This window comes from Watersipora subatra, chromosome 3, assembly GCF_963576615.1.
Source record: "Watersipora subatra chromosome 3, tzWatSuba1.1, whole genome shotgun sequence".
NCBI classification, from domain to species: Eukaryota; Metazoa; Bryozoa; class Gymnolaemata; order Cheilostomatida; family Watersiporidae; genus Watersipora; species Watersipora subatra.
In genome coordinates this window covers 15041742-15064681 of record NC_088710.1, presented here as the reverse complement: position 1 = coordinate 15064681, position 22940 = coordinate 15041742, and the positions used below count along the sequence as shown (strand labels likewise).

General features: G+C 34.4%; 3 protein-coding genes across 4 annotated transcripts; 2 read left to right on the top strand and 1 right to left on the bottom strand.

Annotated features, from left to right (window-relative positions):
- The first annotated feature begins 94 nt into the window (after nucleotides 1-94).
- On the top strand, nucleotides 95-6675 carry LOC137389983 (intraflagellar transport protein 27 homolog). Its single transcript, XM_068076187.1, has 7 exons — nucleotides 95-367; nucleotides 603-682; nucleotides 816-875; nucleotides 1354-1413; nucleotides 2411-2528; nucleotides 3704-3813; nucleotides 6441-6675. Exons 1-7 carry the CDS (start codon nucleotides 331-333, stop codon nucleotides 6540-6542), a joined length of 567 nt encoding a protein of 188 aa, XP_067932288.1. The 5' UTR covers nucleotides 95-330; the 3' UTR covers nucleotides 6543-6675.
- LOC137389982 (pyridoxine/pyridoxamine 5'-phosphate oxidase-like) lies at nucleotides 6542-19720 on the bottom strand. Of its 2 annotated transcripts, none has more exons than XM_068076186.1 (7): nucleotides 19620-19720; nucleotides 12400-12471; nucleotides 10772-10925; nucleotides 10438-10537; nucleotides 9198-9380; nucleotides 8554-8630; nucleotides 6542-6855 (listed from the first exon to the last, which is right to left on the bottom strand). In XM_068076186.1, the coding sequence occupies exons 2-7, from the start codon at nucleotides 12458-12460 to the stop codon at nucleotides 6693-6695; spliced, it is 738 nt and encodes a 245-aa protein (XP_067932287.1). In that variant the 5' UTR covers nucleotides 12461-12471; nucleotides 19620-19720; the 3' UTR covers nucleotides 6542-6692. The 2 variants fall into 2 exon arrangements, with proteins under 2 accessions (XP_067932287.1, XP_067932286.1); XM_068076185.1 differs by lacking the exon at nucleotides 19620-19720 and adding an exon at nucleotides 14883-14998.
- On the top strand, nucleotides 13885-14502 carry LOC137390370 (uncharacterized). Its single transcript, XM_068076703.1, has one exon. The coding sequence runs from the start codon at nucleotides 13885-13887 to the stop codon at nucleotides 14500-14502; it is 618 nt and encodes a 205-aa protein (XP_067932804.1).
- Nucleotides 19721-22940: the final 3220 nt, after the last annotated feature.

The window sequence follows — 22940 nt, the reverse complement described above, 5'->3', positions numbered from 1 at the left end:
TTCGCGCCAGTCATCGGCGATCCCAGTAACCTTTGGTTTCCGATAAGCTTATTCAATAGGACGGGTTTATATAAATTTCTGCGGTCTAGTTCTTTACATTTTTGTTTACGCGCTACCAAGTGACTTTATTTTGTAGGCTTGTTTTATAGACAAAACCCTCATAATCAATACATTGCAAAATTAAAAACAATAAAAACAAAGACTGCTTTTATATAATAAAGAAAACGTTATTAAATTGCACTGCAATCTTTTGCTTACTTCCAAATTCAATTACTGCAGATAAAACATAACTTTAGGCATCTAAATAACGATAAGGTTGAACTGTTGATTATGTCAACTATCGTTAGAGCAAAGCTTGTTGTTGTCGGTGAGTGCTTAATACAGTTTATTTTTTAAGCCTTCGTTTGATTTAAAGTTATAAATAGTGTGATATATAATAAATATACATAAAGTATATAATAGATAAATGTACAGCTGTTCAGAATCTGTCGAAAAAGAAAACAACGGTGTACGAACAGATTATAGTCGGCTTCAACTGTTTTTAGTTGTTTTTTTTCAACAGGCTATCACAGCAAGTTAAATCAATAAATACATTTTTATAGGTGACAGCTGTTCAGGAAAAAGTGCAATCACTCAAGTATTCCACAGCGATGGCGCCCATTATCCAAAGAACTATTCTATGGTACAGTTGAATTATTTAGCCAAAATAGAAGCAGAACATTTGCTAGTAAATATAACCTTACGATCAAATCTGCATTTCGCATTGCTGATCATCAAATTTTCAAACGTTTGAAGTTATTGGTTTTTATTTACAGACAGTTGGTGTTGAGCTAGTTGTAAAATCAGTCGTTGTACCAGAAACCACAGACAGTGTTGTAAGTACATAACTCTCATTCGCTTCATATTTTACATTGACTATTGAAATTTGAATGTAGACTCTAAATGTAACATACACCTAATGTCAAGTTTTTCAGGCACAAGTCAACAGACTGACCAATCTGACATTCTCAAAGTTTTTAACATATTAAGTAATGGTTTAGCAATCAGATTTATATATAAGTGTATTGAGAGTATTTATATACTATAGCTTTAGGCAAATAACAACATTATGCAACTACATTGGAGTTCAAAATGCCAAGCAAGCTCTACAAAGTCATTATCTTGTTCAAGATTCACTAGTAGTACTAGCAAATTCTTCAAGTAAGATTAGCTTAGTACAACTCTATGTTTATGAATATTGGCGTATTTAGATCTGTGCAAAGTATTACAGCTTTGAGTAGTTGTATTTACATGTTGCATTCAACTTTTTTCAAACTTTTTATTGTTTTCTTTGTATTCAGCTGTTTGTTGTAGGAGCTCTACATTTATGACTCATCTGGCAAAGAGGTCTTCGCTGAACAAGTACAGAGAGATGTGAGTAGATAAATAAATTTTCTTATCATTTTATATTAAAATTATGCAATTATACCAGATGGGAGTGATATCTTTGAGAGTTACTAAAAATTATTGTTACAAATCATCGTAAGACTTGACAAATTTGTCGCCATTTCACATATAGTCAATTTTGTGGTTGAAGCATATGATAATGTGAAAGATCTGAACTCTAAGAGAGAATTGTGATTTCTTAGACCAAACTTCTTGTAAAGATGAAATTTTTAATGGTGTGTGTCTGTGTAAATGCTATTTTTCACCATTTTTGGGCCAATTTTATCCAAACTTCACAAACATTTGTTCTGGGCCTAAAAAATGATGAGATACAAAATAAATCAGGTTTTTATTGTTAACTCCGAATAAAGAAAATCCTTTAATAGTTAAATTCGACATAAAAAATAACAAGCAAGTGTTCTTGACACTTTTTCAATTCTCATAAATTTTACTGAAAAAAAATTTCTCAATCTTAGCAACTGAAAAAATCATGTAGATGTGTACTGCCTTAACTGGAATGGCACCATTAGAATTGTATAGGGGCATGGCATACTGGTTTGGTATACTTTTTCTAAGCTAGAACATCATAGAATTAAAGATTTTGTGTCTGTTCTTCTTAAAAAAGGAACAGAAAAATCATGCTCATATTTCGTTTATAAAAAAACAAATCAAGTTTGCATTGACAACTTCGAGTAAAGATAGGAAAATATTTCTACTTTTTGGAATTCAAAAAAATCTCCTTTACATGCGTGAATGTATATTTTCCGAACTTCAAGCTGATGCCATTCCATTTTTATAGTATTTGCAACATTTCACAACATTTCTCTAAATATGACCGCTATTACAATGATATCTAATTTATCCTTTTTGGAATTACGCCCTCACCAAAAACATAGACTGCACCATCCGTCACAATGCTGAAGCACTTACAAACTCATAGAAGCATACAAATGTACATAATTATTACTTGACATGATATTTACAGTGGGATCACCCAAGCCTTCTCATGGCTGTCTATGATTGCACTAGTGACTCTTCATTCAATAGCTGTAGCAAATGGATTGAACGAGTACGTACGCAGAAGCCAGAAATGAATGTACCAGGTGAGAGTAACTCCTCAATACTGAATAAATTAATAACTGCTCCTAATTAAACAGTGCTGTGTATATAATATTTACCATCGAGTCGTTTTGAAAACATTGTGTGCATTTTCTTTAGTAGTTTTTGGTATGAAGACATTTACACACAAAGATTCAGAGTTATCCTCTCATGTTTGTAACAATCTTTTTATACTCGCGTGAGATTTGTGACACGTATGCGTTTACGATTGTAAGATTTTCTGCAACTACTTGTCTGTAATCTCGATAATTCTAATCAAGATAACTGCTTTTCACTTACATTTATACCCAAATTGTTCAAAATTACAACTGGTTTACAATTTAATTATGGATCGAGTATCGACATTAGTTGTGCTTTAGAGTTGCCATTTTACTTGCACACTTGTTCAACTGCGCAAGAACATAATTGTACTGTGTAGTATATCTTGGTCGCCCATCCATTTGTTCTACAGCACACAAGCATAATATCACTGTGTAGCTATTTTGGTCTCCCACCCACTTTTTCAACTGCACACGAACAAAATAGTACTATGTAGTCTATCTGAAGTCTCCGACCCAGTTGTTTAACTGCACACAAACACGAGGCTAGTGGGTAATTCATCTATATAAGTAGTCTTCCTTGGTTTATCTTGCAGGGTTGTATGGATAACATTCACGGCTCGTAATGCACTCCAATTTGCCTCTACAAAACATTTGTCTATACAGCTTTGCAGTGGCACAGAAATTCACCAAAATCGTTTTCTTATGAATAAGCTTTATGACTGGTTCCTTATAACAAACTCATTAATAATAGATAAGCTAGGTTGCTTATTGTATTTGTCTGTAAGACACTTTTTATAAAAGTTCCTGCCAAAGTATTTAGTGCAGGCAAGCAGTAGTGGTCAGTGCAGCTGTCATCAGTAGCAATATTTCAGTTTTACAATGCAGAGAGAGAAGAGGGTCGCAGGTAACTTGACTCACACTTCTAAAATACTAGATTAAGTTAGAGTCATCTGTCCCTAAATATTTTAGTGTGTAGGGATTGGTCCTCTTCTCTCATGCTTCAAACATTTTGTATTTTAAATGTTTAAGTCTGCTTTAGAAGTGCAACAGATTTCAAAGCTTAGAAATTATTAAACACTCACAAAGCTTGCCTATCTGTTCTTTTGCCTTGGTTTTAGGCGTGTTGGTCGCTAATAAGGTTGATCTCACTGATAGGAGGGTTGTCTCCCCAAAATCAGGAGAACTCTTAGCTCAACAACTTGGCCTTGAATATTTTGAGGTATCAGCGGTGAGTACCAAAGGCTTTTACAACAGAATATTAAGTTATTTGATCTCATTAGATTCCTTCAGAACAACAAACTTGTACCTAAGCCTATACAACACTAGCAGAGTAATATATACAAAGCTGACATACCGGTAATTTAACCTGAAGTTATTAAATAATTTTATTAAAGTGAAAGTTATATAAATAAAAACACAGTGGAAATTTCAGTCTCATGGCATCAGATATTGATCATCAGTTTTCAGTCTACCAATCAATTTATAAAGAAACATCTCCATGGTGAGAAAGATAAGTTTAACACCCAGCCGATCTCTTACGCAGATTTTATAAAAAATAGGAGCATGGCGCTAGAACTATTCCCGTTTGAGTGAATTATGCGAAGCACAAACTTTATACTAACTCAACTTTCCTTTGGTCTCATCACATAGCACCTCTTGAACTCTCTTCATACAGCACCCCTTGAGCTCTCTCTTCATACAGCACCCCTTGAGCTCTCTCTTCATCCAGCACCGCTTGAGCTCTCTCTTCATACATTACCCCTTGAGCTCTCTTCATTCAGCACCCCTTGAGCTCTCTCTCTCTTCATACAGCACCCATTGAGCTCTCTCATCATACAGCACCCCTTGAGCTCTCTCTTCATACAGCACCCCTTGAGCTCTCTCTCTTTATACAGCACCCCTTGAGCTCTCTCTCTTTATACAGCACCCATTGAGCTCTCTCATCATACAGCACCCCTTGAGCTCTCTCTTCATACAGCACCCCTTGAGCTCTCTCTCTTTATACAGCACCCCTTGAGCTCTCTCTCTTTATACAGCACCCCTTGAGCTCTCTCTTTATTCAGCACCCCTTGAGCTCTTTTTGTACAGCACCCCTTGAGCCATCAGTTATTGGAAATGAATTAGCCAAGTCTATACATACATGTACATACTACTGAAGCAGTGGACAATAGCCATAAATAATATGTACGCACTGCAATCATGCAATCGTACCAACAGAGGCAGAATATAATAACTTCTGACTCTTGTTTGACATGTGCATTCAAAACATGTTTCATACTAGAATCATGTGGCAGCTAAGCTGCTACAGAAACCTTCAGTGGATTACAGAGTGAATAATTGTAGCACATCAAACATTTAGCTCAGATCGTAGGTGGTATAGTGAGAATTAAGCATTTCCAATGGCGCAACAGATGAACATAATGACAAATACATACACGTACTTGACAGTTTCAAACAAGTACTTGGCACATCCAATTAAGTAATTGACACTTGCAAAGAATTTATAGTTGATCTATGTGGCACCGGTGACCTGTCCGTTTACTGACTGGTACAACTAGGTATAATATGATTGGTATTGACTGAGTGTTTGCTATACTAGTACCCTTAAGTTAAATATCGTATGTTCAACCCTTGGCAAGAGCGATGTTGGTGTGATAAGTCCATAATAATACAGCAATTCCGATAAAAGTAGAGGACAATATACCTGCAAACTTACTTGCAGACTGGTATGACACAGATAGGGTGATGATATGAGAAATATTTTTACTTGTGAACCCAAACCTGACCAAGGTTTTTCTATTGACGCCTTACCTGTTGTCAACAATATGCTCTTCTACCAATGCTTGATGCAGACTGCTGCATCAGTTCTCTCTCTTGTGTACAGGTTATTGTGCATAAACAACTATGGCTTCTAGCATTACTGTTACCCTGACCATGTACTCAACATGATGTAGATATTCAATGCTGTCAAGTCTTCTATATACAACCAGGGCTCTATTTACTACCACCTCCATGTGCGATAAAAATTTGAGCTACTACTTATCTCAAGATATGAAGTAATCCCCAACATACAATGTTTGAAGTTTTCAAACAATTAGAGTTTTGCTAGAAAAAGTAAAAAGGCTTGTATAAATTAAAATGTGAATTATGACTAAAATAGAAACGTGATCAAGATCAGTTTAAACTCTATCTAGTTCATATTAGAGTGTCTATATAACTCAATCTACCATAAACCCAATGTATTACTGAGCCTATACTTACACTTGTGTCTCTAATGTATGTTACAATAAAAACCTCAATTTACTGAGTACTGCAATATTATTTAGTTTTTACATATTTAAATCGTTCCATATAGTTTAAATTTTTACATAGTTCTAGATAATGCATTATTTTTATGTTAGTTGTGATTACCTACTTTGAACATTTGTTGTTGTTTTGGAACGTTCTGGAACAAATTAAACAAAATAAATGTACAATGTATCCTTATTTGATCCAAAAGATGAAGCTAATATCAGAGTGGTTTAACTTTATACAATAACCTTTTAACAAAACACAACGTATCCTTGTAAAAATGTTGAGGTTTATAATTCCCATCCTCATGAGCATTGAGTAAGAAAGCATTGAGTAAAGCCCATCCACAAGCTTTGTCCATGAAATTTAAGCCCGCAAGCAAAGATGTATTTATTATGAATACACGCCATCATAAGAGATCTGTTGATAATCAATCAATTAGCTATCACAATTTATTGCCAATCATATTGGCATCAAAAGTCTGGCTATTGTATATTCAATACAATCATCACAGCGTCTACAAACTACAAATATATCACAAGTGTAGCCTCCTTTCTATTTTAGAAAGACTCAAAGAATGTGGAGGCCCCATTCCAGCATCTAGCCAATGAGTTCTACAAGCTATACAAGGAAAGGGTTGAGTTCACCTCCAGCCTCGTCATCTGAAGGAGTAGCGTGTAAAACATAACTTTATAAGTTTACAACACTGGAAGGGACAGGCTTGTAACAACCCCATATAATAAAAACTACAATCTCAAAAGAGATTCATAACCATATGTAGTAGTCATACATATATAAAGCCTAATTTTCTGTTTTTCATGATGATAGCAGATAATAGAACCAGCCTGTGCTCCCGGTTTTAACAAAACTCTTGTCTACTTCATCCTGCACATCTTTCTTGAACTGTATTCTTTGGTGTAGCCTGTTGCTCTGACCCTGCCAGAACTCTATAGCATGCGGCACGATGAGGAAGCCTCCCCTAAAAAGTTGCAGTTACGACATTTAGCATCAGCCAGTTGCAAAACCGCTTATCAAAATATTACAGCCATGATCTCAGTTTGTGATCAGCACCTGGACTTGATTTATTGCAATTGATTGCAGCTGAAATCAGGCTAGCAAGTTGAATAGCTGTTAGTCTTAAGATAAGGTTTTATTATAACTGATTAAGCTTCAGACTTCTAACAGTCAAGCTCACCAGTCAATGATTGTTAGCAGAAGATCAATCGCCGAATTTAAAATGAACCATAAATAGCTTCAAAGAAATTTGGTTCTATGACCACCTGTAGAAATTGTAAGCTAAAAAATGCCTGACAAGCTCCCTTCTAGTTTCTAGCAAACCAAAGATATGGGCAGGTAACAACAACTAAGAAAGTAGAGGGACCGGCAAAACCATTGCTGTAAGACCACCGAACAGCAAACACTAAAGCCGTGGTCACACGATGGCCAAACCGACTTAGGTTTGGTTCGGAGGTTGTTTTACTTCAGTTCGGCTAAGCCACATGTCACACGACATCCGAAGTCACTTCACTTCCTAGATACCATATGCATGGAGACAGGACACTGTTTCATTGGTAGTTTTTATGTATTTGAGCTAAATATTTCTATTTTAAACCAAAAACTTTGAGGAACAATTATTAATTTTAATTATGCAGCTGATTTATCAGAAGATTGTTCAGCTGCTCAAAATATATCACTCGATACAAAGATTTTGCCAACCCTTCCCATCAACAAAATTATATTTTTTTGTTAACATATGACTGTTTTTTTATGCTGAGTACATAACAAACAAAAACAGTCTTTATCATAGTACTGTGGTTTTACATAAATAAATCAGTCGACAATTCTTCATCAGGATGAGTATGACACATTACTTCTATTCTACACGAAAGAAAACCACAACCATTATCTTACATTCATGCAAAACTTAAGTGCAACATCTTACATTTATGCAACACAATCACAATTTCGGGTGAGCCTTGGTCGTAAATTGCTTCATGGTGTTTATTTAACGAAATAAAAAAATCGTCCCATTTCTTTTTTAACTTTGCTCACGCACACGTAAGGAGAAATATGACGTGTGCTCGCTAGAATTTTAACCAGCCAATAAGAGCAAGGGTTCGGCCTCGAAATTTCAAGCATGACCAAAATGGTTCATTTCGGCCGGAAATGTCTTCGGCCGAGCAGGTTACAACTGACAGCGACAACGTTATGCATCGTTTAGTTCGTTTCAGCTCTCGTGTGACTACCCTTTAACAGTACCCCGGCGATACCCAGGACTTCAATGTTTTTTCTAATCAAATAGCTTGCAGGTGGGTGTTTGAGAGGCTTCTTCTCAGGATCCATACGGAGTTTGAAACCAAATATGTTAGTGAACTGGTGCAGAGCATGTGTTAAGTTTGGATGAATATGGCCAAAAATGTGGAAGACCATAGCATCTATATGAACTAACGGACACAAAGACAAGTTGAGATTTATTACTATAGATGTTATCGTAACAAACATGTTGCCATAATCATCGTGTTACTGCAGCAACCATCGCTATTGACGATTTCAAATACAAAAATATTTGATGACGTATTCATGATACAGAAAAAGGAGAATACTTGATGCAGCAGTCTGAGAACCTCAAAACTCCACCCATTTTATTTATCTCATTTTGATATTCTTGAGCACTTACCAATTTACGGGTCTGGGCACAGATTTCTGGCCAGAAGGATAAAGTTGCTCCAATTCTGAATACTTCTCCATTAGGACCTGTAGAAGCAGGATACATAAGGAGACAATCCTATCAATCGGTCACATAAACATTGAGACAAATAAAGGATAAAGTTACGAAAAAGCGGAGGAGAAAATACTAGTACTGCACCACCATGTTTAGTACTAGTGAAAAGTTGGTCCTTTCCGGGGATCAAAATTTCATATATGGAACAAACAGAAGAATGGACACTATAATGTTCTACCATATCAATAAGTACTGGTGAAAGTCTCGCTATCTCCAGGGTCTCAATACTCACAGATATAAAACAAATAGAAGATATATATACTTTCTATACTTATATATGCTATGTTTTATATACCATATACATGTATATCTACCGATAAAATTTTATAAAAGTGCCCTATATTCTCACACTAGCTGAGTCACTGTATCTACACGTATGTAATTTATAGATGTAATATATGTAATAGATGTAATATATATGTAATTTATAAAACATGGAGAGGCTGAGATTTAGCTCTACGAGTCTTTAAAAGATAGAAGTGAAGCACCTACCACTAAGACGCAAATCAGATATGATGGAACAAAATATCTAGACCGACCTCTCGACACCTTATAGGGGTGCTTTGCTGACTCGACGCTGTGCCTAGTTGACTGGCGTGTGGACGGCTTGCAAAGTATTCATCAGATGTTGTTGCTGAGAGTCTCTCTACAGTTCCTTCTATACGCACCTGCCGATGCAAAGGCTCCCAGTAGAATAACAGCGCCGCTCGTGGGTTCTCTGCCTGGCATAGACATGAATTTACTTATTGCATTCTAGTCTAACTCTCAAATATTATTTATAATTGTTTGCTCTCTCAAATCAAAGATTACATGAAAAACCAGCAACCGTCTCTCAGAAGCCAGTGTAAAATAATTGTCTTCTCTCTCAAAATCAAATACAACACCAGCAACAATTTCTCAGCAGCTAGGTGTGCAGTGTAAAATTGAGCTGGTAAGACCTGAATCAAAATTAAGTTAAAAAAATATGCCTCCATATTAAACCCTAAAATGCATAAACAACTGATGGTGGATTTGATGTGAAATGGCCAGAAAATTTGTGATTGGGTGACATCAAATTTTGAATATAGCAAGTTGAAAATAACTTTTAGCAAGATTCATCTACAGGAAGTCTTCGGGTTACAACAATCCCAACTTACGTCGTTTCGTTATTACGATTATTATTACGATCATTATTATTATTATATTTAAAATAATATTTATTGTAGTTCCATCTCCTCAAGTTACAACAATCACAAATTATATTGTTTCGATGTTACGAACGAACCCCATGAAAATATTAAAATTAATATTTAATGTAGTTTCGGTTCAGCGCCACGTACTACATAAGCTGTGCAAATTGTTAGCTAGTATCCATGGGATGAATATACTTTGTTGTGCTTGTGGAGGAAGAAGACAGCATCAGTGTGTTACTCAGTGTGTCACTCTCGATCTGTTGCCTGTGTAAGGTTTGTTTTTACTTTTGGGCCTTCATTATCACCCAAAGGGCAAATCAGATTGCTCCATGGGCAATGCATGAAGGTGATACTAATCGAGGTGATACTAAATATTAATGAGTACAGAGTAATTCATTCATGATGTTTTGACCTGGACTAAAATTCGAGTTACAAGGCGGTTGAAGAACAGATCAACACCGTAAGTCAAGGACCCCTGTATTAACAATCAGCACTACACCTACACACACGACCTCCTCTTTTTATCTAGGGTAGAATGATGGGAATTTTTTCCAACAAAACCTGCACCGGTAAACTCAGGAGAAATATGACATATTGTTATACTGACCAGTTGGCTCCCTTTATAACTAGAATAGTTGGTGTAAAACTGGAAGCCTGTCGAGTCAAATCCCTTTAGCAGCACCATCCTTGCTGATGGATATCCGTTCCTGGTAATCAATATACACTGTACTAATATTTCATCTTGTATTATATAATGCGAAAAGGACAAAACCTTCATACCCAAGTCTTTGATTCTCTTCCCTCCCCAAAAAAAGTTATCACAGCAAGACTGTTGTGTCAATCAATTTGTTGTTTTTTTGGAACAACTAAAAACATAATTATCTCAATTTTATATAGTAGGAAATATCATGAATGCAGAGACTTGAAATAATCAGACTCACTTATCGGCGGTAGCTATTGTCATGGCATTGGGCTCGAGAATACTGTTACAGCTCCTCGCATCTTCAAACCACTGACTAAATAGCTGGAGTGGGTCGGTAGTCGGAAGGTTTTCAATATTCAGCGTATCTTTTGTCTCATAATTAACTCTTAATGCTGCCAAATACCAGAGACAAGGCTGTAAAAATGACTCGATTCAATTTTCATCAAGGAATTAACAATTCAACTCCCAATTCTTTTGCGCCATAGACCATGTAAGAATCAATTCAAATTGGTATTCCAGCGCAAAACACCACTATTTAATTCTTAATGGTTGACTTGCAACAAAATTCACATTACAGTTATTTGGTATCAAAAGATTCACCATGTCTTACTCTGTTGTGTTGTAAATGCCAAATATGTGGAAATATGATTACAAGCTCTTGAAAGCTCAAAAACGAAAAGCCGCCGTAGATTGGAATCTCTTTATTTCGATAATGTAACCACAAAATTTGGTTATCGTCTTGTCACGTATGTTCTCATGTGAATTGAAAGGCCAATAAAAGGCTCAATATAAAACTTTTCTTAGTACTAGTTTATGACAAACACTTCGGGTTTTATCGAAGACCCCGTATCAAATATAGATGCTCGGTACTTTACAGTTTTGTTTCGGTTTGGTCTAATCGGCAAGTCGTAATCTGATCATGTGACCCAATACTTCGCAAATAATTTTTGCAACACTTTTCGATTATCACAGGCGACCAACAGGCTCATCATGATTATCAGACAATGATATGTACTCCTTCGAACTAAAGTTGAAAATTTTAACGATTTTTTACGATAAGTTAGAAGATATCAGTGCTAAAAGTGACAGCATTACAATGACGATAAAACAGACGCGTAAGAACAATAGACATAGTTTTATTGAATGCGTGAAGTATATTTGTGAAAATATTTCGACGAATAAGGTTGCAAGAAAGTGTAAACAGAAACCATCTACTACAACTACGTCACATTTGAGCCGTTTTTGGAAAGAGAATCCAAACTACGGCGGTCTCGTGTGGCTGCGATTTTCTGTTCGTTTTTGAGCTTTTAGGAGCTTGTAATCACCTTTTCACATATTTTGCACCTACAACACAACATAGTAAGACATGGTGAATCTTTTTATATCAAATAACGGTAATGTGAATTTTGTTGCAAGTCAACCTTTAAGCTATCTTAACTTCAATAAATTAGTTCAAATCATTCTTCCCAAATAGTCAAAATCAGCTCTTTATTCATTCTCGCCAAAAAGCTTGCTTGTGGCAACCTATCAAAATAATTATAGACAAATACATACAGAGGATAAATAGTTCATTTAGGTTGATTTGATTTTGGCAATGGCTTTCATTCTTAACAAGTAAAACGAGATATAACTGTGTTTGTGATATACTTGTGATTATACTGTGTGTTTGTCAGCTTACATGAAGATTTTTCAGTGTTTAAACTTGGTTCTGAACACGGCAACAGTAAGTCTCCCTTAAGTGTTGCTTAATGTGGCCTTTAGAAAGGCTACCTACTCGGCTATTCTGAAGAATGAATTCACTTTTGTAATGCAATGATCACTGAAAATTTTCGGAATAGCCACTTGTAAAACCGGTTTTTGACTCACCTGAAATATCGGCCATAACTGTATGCGATGACAATAGTCGCCCCAAGGCTCGTCTATACATTGGAGAGAAGACTAAAACAGTAGTGAATGACAATCAAACACATAATTAGAAGCATTAAAGTCTCCCTTCACAGTACTGTCACCAGTATTGATTGGACAAGGTTAATGACCCTGTTGTTGATTGGCAGAATGAAATGCTGTGTATAAATAGCAGTGAGCTTGTCACAAAGACAGCTGGTACCAATACCAAGGCTATTATGTCAACTTTGAGATCATTTGATATGTCTCTTCGGGAGTTGAGTAAAAACTATTAAAAAATAAATTGAAAACATTTACATGTAAAATATTAATTGAATGACATCTCAAATAAGTTTCATGGTACATCAGCTGGCTAATATTTTGAAACCAAATGCTCTAATATGCCTGTGCAAATCAGTTGTTAAAAATAATTTTCCAAATTCAAAAAGTGTACTGACAAATATACATCTTAAAAAATAGAGCTCGTCCTTATACAAATTTTCTGTAGTTTCAGAAATGTACGTTTAAACCAATTTTATTCCTAAAAAGTCTTTGCCGAGATGGTTGTTCCAACTTGGCTCTGCAGACTTTAGCATACTTTGCAGTCTCTCTTGAGCTTGGCAGATATTTCCAAGAGGCCCATGATATATATACCCATACACAGTTAAATTAAATAGGCAGCATGTAGAATCTTTCAATATAAATTATGAAAATGTCATGATTCAAGGTTTTTTTCTATGGAAAACTCAATTCTCTGAAATATATATTACCAAAACCGCACATCTTATCTCAAGCTTAGCGATTTTGCATATATAAGCTTTTTCTTGATATTTTAATTTTACCCGGAAACATTGGTCACTGTATAAGTTCAATCAGCATTTTACAACCATTTCCTACATACTGCTCACCAAGTGAACAACATCAAGGTAAAGGAGATTAGACGTCCAGGCTAAGTTGAAGCAACTCTCAGGCTAATCTGAAGGATGACTAGGTATGACCAAAAACTACTTATACTATATACTATACTACTTATATAATGAAGAAGTAACTTTTACTGGTAAATATCAGTATTTTTTACAATAGCTTAACACTTTCATTAGTACGCACCTGAACCAGTAATAATCAAATTAGTTCCGACAAGCTAAGCAAAAGTGCTCAAACTAAACACATTCAAAATAGAATACGATGACAAAGCAAATTCAACGCTGATGTTGTGTGTGGATTTGGATTAGTTATCCATAATATAATTTCTCTATAGGCCTATCCATAGGCTACATTAACAATCTACCCGAGAGTTTATTCTGCAATGTTAGCCTTTACTCTGATGACACACTAATTTACCAAGTAGTTAATAGTTCAGGAGATGCCAAAATATTCCAAAATAACATTAATGAAGTGTACAACTGGTAAAAAAAAATGGAACATGCAATTCAATGAAAAAAGTGCCAAGCAATATGTTTTGGTACAATGAGCCAGCAGTTTACGTATAACCTAGGAAATTTGCCTCTTGTCTGGACAGAGGACACAAAATATCTAGGTGTGATCATCCAGTCGGATCTGAAATTCGATCAACACATAAAGAGCAAATGTAGTAAATCAAGGAAGATACTGGGGGGCATTAAACATCTGATGTATAGCACCCCAAAGGAGGCTAAACTGCTCGCATACACAAGTCTATGTAGACCAATTCTAGAATATGCAGATGCAGTCTGGGCCACAACCAATAAAAACACAATTCAATGCATAGAGCTAGTACAAAATGATGCTATACGGTTCATAAGTAACATGAGAGAGCGTGGAAAAAGTGTTTCGGAAGCAAGAAACCAGCTAGGTATAAAATCACTGAAAGACAGGCGAAAAAGCCACCGACTCTGTCTGCTCATTAGAACTTTTCAGAATGAAGAAAAACACTATTCCCTCTCTGAAGCATACGATGAAATCAACCAAGACAGAGAAAATATAACAATAACAACAAGAAGAGCCTCCAGGGGAGAACTTAACTCTGTAACAACAAACATCTACCACAATAGCTTTTTGCCTCGAACAATTCGAGACATCAGAGGGCACACAACCAAAACTCAATAATCCTAAGCAGCAGTGTGCTGCTCTCCAAATTGTACTCTGACTCAAAACAAACTCAATAAAGAGAGGCTTCTCTTTAGATTCAAATTAAATCGATAGGAAGTTCTACCTCGTCTGAGGTAAGAGAATCCATCCATAACAAAATATTCTCTCGATATTCTAAATTAAATAGAGATACAGATGTAAACAAGGTTATACCATCTAAGTTTAATTCTCTAAATATTTATTAAGTTTAGTTATTAGTAAATCAATGCAGTTTGAAATACAATAAAATTTAATATACGGCGATTATAATCTACTTCAGGATAATTAGCTTAGAAGTCAAAAGTATTTCAATTATTACAGCACTTAACATATGACTTTTACTTTTGCGATACAAATACCTGATTTGGTAGCAAATTATGTGTTAATGGGTTATATATAGCCTGATGTTAGATAAAGCACCATGCTAGTTCAATCCCTGGAGTGAGGGAGAAACAAAGCCGGACGGAACGCCGAGTGCGCACTACTTAGTTAGATAACCCTTATGACGATCTTGACCTTAGTCTGATTACTTTTTCATTCATTCGGTGAACGTGGCGTCGCTTACATTTCACCAGTAAGTACACGATAAAAACTGTGTCAATGAGCATAAAGAGTTTGAAGTCCTAAAATAACTTACATAACATTTAACTTTACGCGCTCTTTAGTACGATGGCTACGAGTTATTACCTCTTTGTTAGATATTGTTGTAATAAAAATCAAAAGCAGTAGCAGCTTCTAACTTACCAATCACTTGGCATTCTATCATTATGAGCCCATTTTTGTATACAAGAGGTTTTTTCTCAAAATAATAGCTAACTGATAGTTTGAAATAAGTTGTTTTAGCCATAGTGGAGTTATCTTCCCAGTTGTCAGTGCATGTAGCACAGCACATTTGTTAACGTTTTACGCTATTACTCATATGGCATTTCTTATTTTGCAGTCAAACTTACCAGAAGCATGCTGAAATCTTCTTTGAACACAGCATTGAATATTGTACCAATGTAGATAAAACTCGCATAAGGTAACACGTTCTGTTCAACCAATGATATACAGCCCCCCTGTATATCATTGGTTCAACACACTCCTTTTGTCTTATGCTTAACTATTATGCAAGTTCTATTTACTCTTATATCTACCCATTTTGCAATTGAGCTGATATTCTGGAACAAACATGATAATGAATTTTGTATGAGTTTGTCAACAATTTGAAGCATTCAATGAACAATGATCACATGGCCACAAACCAGTTGGCTTTTTAGTTATTCTGTATCAAAATATTAAAGTTGAATATTGTCTATTTCTTATGTGGTCATTTTATTGTTCTTTGTGTGTAAACAGAGTCTGATTGCAAGTGTAAACTTCATTTATGTTTATCAATTTGTAACAGCAGAGACACGCTTGTTAGTATAAGTTCACAACAATCTGCATGTTTATTGGTTATATATGCTTACTTATGGAACTAAATTTGAGCATCAATATTTTAAAAATATAAAATCTTACAAAATAATAAAAAGTAGCAAAAAGGCCAAACGCATATATACTAAAAATAAATGACCAAGCAATTGTTATAGCTGAAAATCATGTTTTTGAAATAGCTGTATATTAGCAATGTTCCCGCAAACGTAAATGTCAAGAGACTAGTTAATAGGTAGAGAACTTAGCAGTTACAATACATTCCTACAGCATATATTATCTCCCACTAACGGAAACAAGTATGCATCAACAACCATTGCTTACATGCTGCATACGTGTACAATATTCTTACCATTTGATTGTGGAGTTGGGAGTTATTTACTCAGTCCAACGCAACACTATAATAGGAACACAACTCCTATTCAGTCCATCCATTCATATAGAAGTAGCTTAATAGTTATATTCATTCTATGTCTAGCAACTAAGGAAGCAACATCAGTTAATTGTATACTAATAGTTGATCGATCAACATGTATATTGTATCATAATATCTTACGTCTAGACTGCTATTCTAACCCCAACCGAGACTTTAGAGGGTTGGTTGGAGGTGTACGTACAGTAGCGTATACATATGAAGCATCGTTACATGAACTATAGCATTGGATTAGCCTTGTTGTAGAACCGTAACCTGACCATCACTAGACTACCTCCCACCTATCGGCATTGACACTCACATAGACAGTGAATAACACTATAGCACCAGCTAACCAGAGTCCTCTGCACCTAATGACAAACACAACTGAAGTGAAGACTATCCATATATATAAAGAGATTTGGACTCATACTAATACTGAAGGTTGATAGCTCATTTAGAACAAAATAAGCTACAACACAATGACAAGTTTTAGCTACTCAACTGCCTAAATAAACAATCGTTCAGAATGAGACAGATTGTGACCAACAGCAAAAATATAGATTACCTTTTTTTGTAGCGTGTACATTGGGTCTGTCCAGACAAAACTACTTGAAGTTGTTCTTTTTATGTTATAAATGTCAACAAAACTTCATAGTTTTTAGTAATGAAACAATGCAAACCTTTGTCTAGCTAGTAACACAGCATAAAGGTTCCAGCGATCTACAAACAACTCAGGCCTATACTTTCTCTCGTGTATCAATATTTATTTCTATAAAATAATATTTATCAGTATGCATTAAAGCAGAAAAACTACATTGTAGATCAAAACTTGAACTACCCTATACAAGTTTTTGGCTGGCACCCATTCACGTATTAGATGGAGCAAACTTGACACGCACGGAGAGCTTACGAAAAATTACCCATACGCCTCACCAAGCTTTATGAAAATATACTAAACCTGTGAAGGATGACACTTCTATTATCAAATAGCCGGCAGTAACTCCTAAGTAAAAATTTGTTGGTAAGTGTATTACTGAAACCTATTTTTGCTTTCTGCAGTACATTTAGTCAAATATCTCACTGAGCCAACCGATGGTGGTGTTCAACTCAGGATAAGGTCTACTAGTAGAGTCAGAAAGACTTCATAGTTGTTCTCTTATCTACTCATTGAAAGATTCATTTTTATTGGATAGGGCAACTGAAAACATCAGCTATTAATTTTACATGAAAGCTTTATATACAAAAATTGAAAGCCGCTGCCTCATTGGTCAGCTGCCATAAACACTATTGGTATGAGTAAATGACTGATTGAGAGTGTAACAGTTTTTGTTAAAATCAAAATAAATTATGTAATTTTTAGCTAGCTGTTTGCAGACTATTGTTTCAAATGACCAAAAATCTGCTAATGCTACCTTAAAGACTGCTACCAAACAGGGTAGATGTATGGCGCCTTACAGTGCTTCGCGTTGCGCATTCACAACTTGAGTTGTACAACTCGAGTTGTGAACACGCAACGCGACTTTTCAAAAGTAAGGTGCAATATATTGGTATTACGGTAGGATAACCGTAGATCTGGTTATATTAACAATGGTACATCAATAGGCACCCGTTAGCTAATAGAAATTAAACTATGTATGTATGTACTGTAAAACTAGAACTAAATGGCGAATTATAGTGTGCCGAGTTTGCAACTCGAGTTGTACAACTCGGCTTAAGAACATCTCATCGTTTCATTTTCTCTAGCTATATGGAATTTTTTTGTGCATCATTAAACGCCGTTGAAATAATTTCTATGTTCATTTTCGGTGTTCATTCATTTTTTTGTCAGATTCTAGAGAGACCGATGACTCTTTTTTCATTTGAAAAAGAAGTTGCCCGGCTGGCTGCGAAATTTTTTTCCCAAACAGGTTTACATATGGCAGTAAAATTTTGGCTCATGATTGGCTTTAGTAATTGAGTTTTAGTAACCAAAACCTACATGTACATCATTACATTAGAGATCAATAGTTATAACTAGAAAGGAACATAAAATTCTAAATAACGTAGTAAAAATGATGTTATCATTCAAAAAGTGCTGTTAAAACGTAAGAGGCGCTCACTTAAAACTAATTAATTTAAGCCATTTTGAATAAAATTTTGAAATTTGTGTTCCTCTCTAATTGTAACTATTGATTTCTAATGTAATGATGTAGGTTTTGATTACTAAAACTCAATTACTAAAGCCAATCATGAGCCAAAATTTTACTGCCGTTTGTAAACCTGTTCGGGAAAAAAAATTTCGCTGCCCGGCTCTCATATAGATTGTTTTTTAGTTTGCTTTTTATATTCTACAATTGTTTATGTCTCTTTATATCTATAAAAATAAACATGCGCAAATCTCGCCAATATATATAATTTAAATATGTATACATATTTAAATTATTAATATTAAATTTCTGTAAATGTTCTGTAAATGAGACACCCCAATTACTCACTTTGCTTTTTTTACGAACCCGTATTAGTTTTGCGTAACACAACTCGAGCTCATCAAAAACCCAGGCCGAGTTGTACAACACAAAGTTTCAAAATGTCCACTTTTATAAGCTAGCGCAATTTAAACATTTACCTTAGGTGAGCAGCACTTACCAGAAGTGTGGAAGTTTACTGTTCATTTTGTGTATATCCTAGGAGTAAACTTAACGTTCTAGTAAACAAAAAAAACTACAGGGTAACAGCGTACTGTCAAACATCATGTCAAGGCATTATGTAAATAATTGCTACCATATTATTGGGCAATAAGGAAACTACACTAATAGAGCTTACTGACAAATTTATGTTCACTTTTCTGCTACTAAATAAATATTACATATTGAACTAGGTGTCAACCTTAACGTTCTCATTGAATTTAGTCAATACAAAAAATAAGTCTTAACAAAGATATGGTGACTGGGTCAGTCCAGATCTACACATAAACTAGCCTTCTAAGACTAAAGACAGACGAGTATTGCATTTAAATACAATGTATGTCTGGTTATATTCTACAACTAATAACTTTAATAATCAGCTGAAGTAATACGAAACATTTTATTTCTATTTTTGTATCAAAAAATTTTAGCCACAAAAGTTACAAATTTTTTGAAATTATGCTCTTTTTTATAATTAAATAATTAGAGCTCTAAACTAATTTAGATGTTCTAAACTACATGTATATTTAGCTAAAAAATCTATAAGGTGTTTACCATAATCGTATTCTAATATAAGATAATCTTCGAATTGACTATACACTCACCTCAACATAAAAACTTGAAGAAGAGACCAACTATGACAAAAGAAAGCTGAACTATTGCATAAATAGTCACATCATCCACTTTCCAAACCTTGATAATCGGAAAGATAGTCACACAGCAAAGCGTGCTCACTAGAAAACACAGAGACAACCAGAGACACATCTTGTCCATCTGATACCACAAAAGCTGATTAATACTAATTGTTGACAGAGCGTAATGATGTAATAATTAGTTGTTTGTGACAGAACATAAATGATTATGCCCTTTAATAACCATTGTTATTACTGGCTTAAACTTTTCTTTGTTTCAAAAGCTATAAAAATATCTTTATACATGTAGCATACATTTTGGTTGTCGGTAAAGAAAATTCATCAACCTAAACATACAATGGCAGATATAGTATGTTGGTATGGAGCATGTCATTTATTGCACATGACCCCTACCAAATCGAATAGCAGTTGTTTGTTAGTTTATATATATATGTACTAGTAGAATATATGCTCGTATGCAGGTTTTAAATTTTTTTTACAAATCATAGAGATGAGAATGAAAAATTCAATAAAAATATGGAGTGGCCCAAAAGTATTGAAGACAAGCTGCTGCCAACAACAAGCTGTTAATTTTTTATTCTTTAAAAATACAGCCTCTGTTCAGTAAGAACTTACGGAACTGCCTAGTAATTGAACTTACCAAACAGTTCTGTAGTGTCTTAGTTCCCACATATTGTATGTTTTCATTAGCATGCCGAGAAAAGCATTATGTTGGTCATTATGTTTAGTCAGCCTATTTACCTTGGTTGCATTATTGTCTCATCAAGTTTTATGGCACATTGTATGCCTTGGATATAGGTACATAATACAGTTCTTGTATAGACAGCAACCAAGCAAGTGCCTCTCTAGTTCTCATTATCATGCGCAATAAGTTCCTTAGAAATTTTCTATTTCTTTTTACATTTTCAAATATGGCATTGAGATTGATTTTGACTGCTCAGTAAGCAGAACTTTGGAAAGTGCTTTTGGTTGACCTCTACATTTTTTCACAGTCTGAAACCAGTAACAATGAGTATTAAAAAAATTCAAAATTTTTACAACTTGGGTGATTTTGAAAACTATTCTCAACTAGAAATAAATAGGTGCTACCGACATTTTGTAATTATATTCACAATCTCAATGCCATCAATATAGATAAAACATTGGTTTTACTACAGATAATGCATGCATTTTGGTTAACTGCATAATATATATAAAACAATTGTTTTCCACTAAAGAGTTAACGAAGCCCATCAGAAACCAATGCTAGAAACTAATGCTAGATTTTAAACTTTTGCAAACCTGGTTAACTAACAAATCTTTGACAATTGAACAAACAGATGAGTGTCTTCCAGTGCTCAGAGGTCTGCAAAAATCATTCAGATAGCTTGCACTTTTGTACATACATGTAGAGCATTGATATAATATGTCAAACTTTTATAACATAATAAACACTGGGTAGTAGTCTTCTCTTGTCAAAAAGTAGAAGAATTCTCTGTATAGCTGATGAGTTTTAACAGCAAACTGTTGATTAACTAGCTGCTCACAGAGAGGTGTACTGAAAGGAGTCCTATGCTACATGACAGAAGGATTGTGGAGAAGTGTACTGCTCAATAGAACAGCTGAATGCATCATTTTAGAAATGTACGAGTTGCTGACTTTTATGGATAACTTATAATATATGTATAACTTATATATATAACTTATAATATATGTATAACTTATAAAATATGTATAACTTATAATATATGTATAACCTATAATATATGTATAACTTATAATATATGTATAACTTATAAAATATGTATAACTTATAATATATGTATAACCTATAATATATGTATAACTTATAATATATGTATAACTTATAATATATGTATAACTTATAATATATGTGTAACTTTCTACTGGCATTAGTAATCATCAATTATATTTTTCATTACATGTCAAAAAAAAGGACAAAATGAAAAAAAATGAGGATTTGTTGATTGGGCTGAGCAAACGTGTTTTAAAAGTTGGTAATCTAATAGTTTTGTGGAGAAGTCAGTGAATTGAAGTTTGCAGTAACAGAACATTCATAAACCGAAACTTACGATTGCGGATATATTATGTTGGTGAGGAGCATATCATTTATTTTGCACATGATCACTACCACATCGAATGGCAATTGTTTATTAGTTTATATACACTACTAGAATATATGCCCATAGGCAAGTATTAACAGTTTTTTACAGACATGAAAATGGAAAATTCATTAAAAATAAGAAGTAGGCCAAAATTAATGATCACAAGCTGCAGCCAGAAACAAGCTGATAATTTTTATTCTTTAAAAATAAGGCTATGAACACTAAGGGCTTAAGGAGCTGCCCGGTAACTGAATTTACCAGGCAGTTTTTTAGAACTTTTATATCTCTTTTCTTTTGAACCTTTAATTCAGTGCATGACAATTAGCACTGATAATCCATAAAACTTTCCATATAAGCATACTCTGTTATTACATGTACGGTATGTATATCTGTACATACACAAAACATGTAACAACCTTTAAATACATGATTGAATATTATATATATATATATATAAATGATGAGTCCAATGATAATTTTATGAATGTATCAAGTAAACCGGTATGAATGATAAATAGAAATATTATTGAGAGACACCCAACTACACAATAATCTTTCTTTAAATATGATATCTTAATAGTTCTCACATGCCAACATCTCACATGTCAATAGTATGGTGACATCAACCTGTCACCTGCTTACAAGTGACAAGTCCTACACGGCGGTAATGACGCCATTTTTGAAATTTTACTAAAATAGCAAACTATACTGCTACTGGTTCAAACTGAGTTTTCTTTTAAGAAACTGAATAGCTACAAGTATTAGAATGATTTTCGATATTCTCATTGAATTAATTAATGTATGCTATTTATCAATAAAGCAATAGAGGGTAAGTAACCATGCCAGAATTTTAAGTGTTGATTTATCAATCGCTAATAGCATGTACTCAAGTGCCAATGCAAAATGTTGTATGCATATCTGTAAAATGTCCCACAGGTATAACTTTAGAGAGCTTTTTTTCATATACTCAGTTTCAGTTGCATTGTGCATTATCACATGGCACGTTTTAATTTCGAATGGTTTAACATTTTTGAAACCGATTTTTTTATAAAGAAGTTGAACCTTAGCTGATTTGTTTTAAGAAATTTGGACAAAAAACCAGGAGTGCTGCGAGTAGACTCGAAGCGTATACAACGCTAATTTTATATTGAATGCCCTAATTTTGACG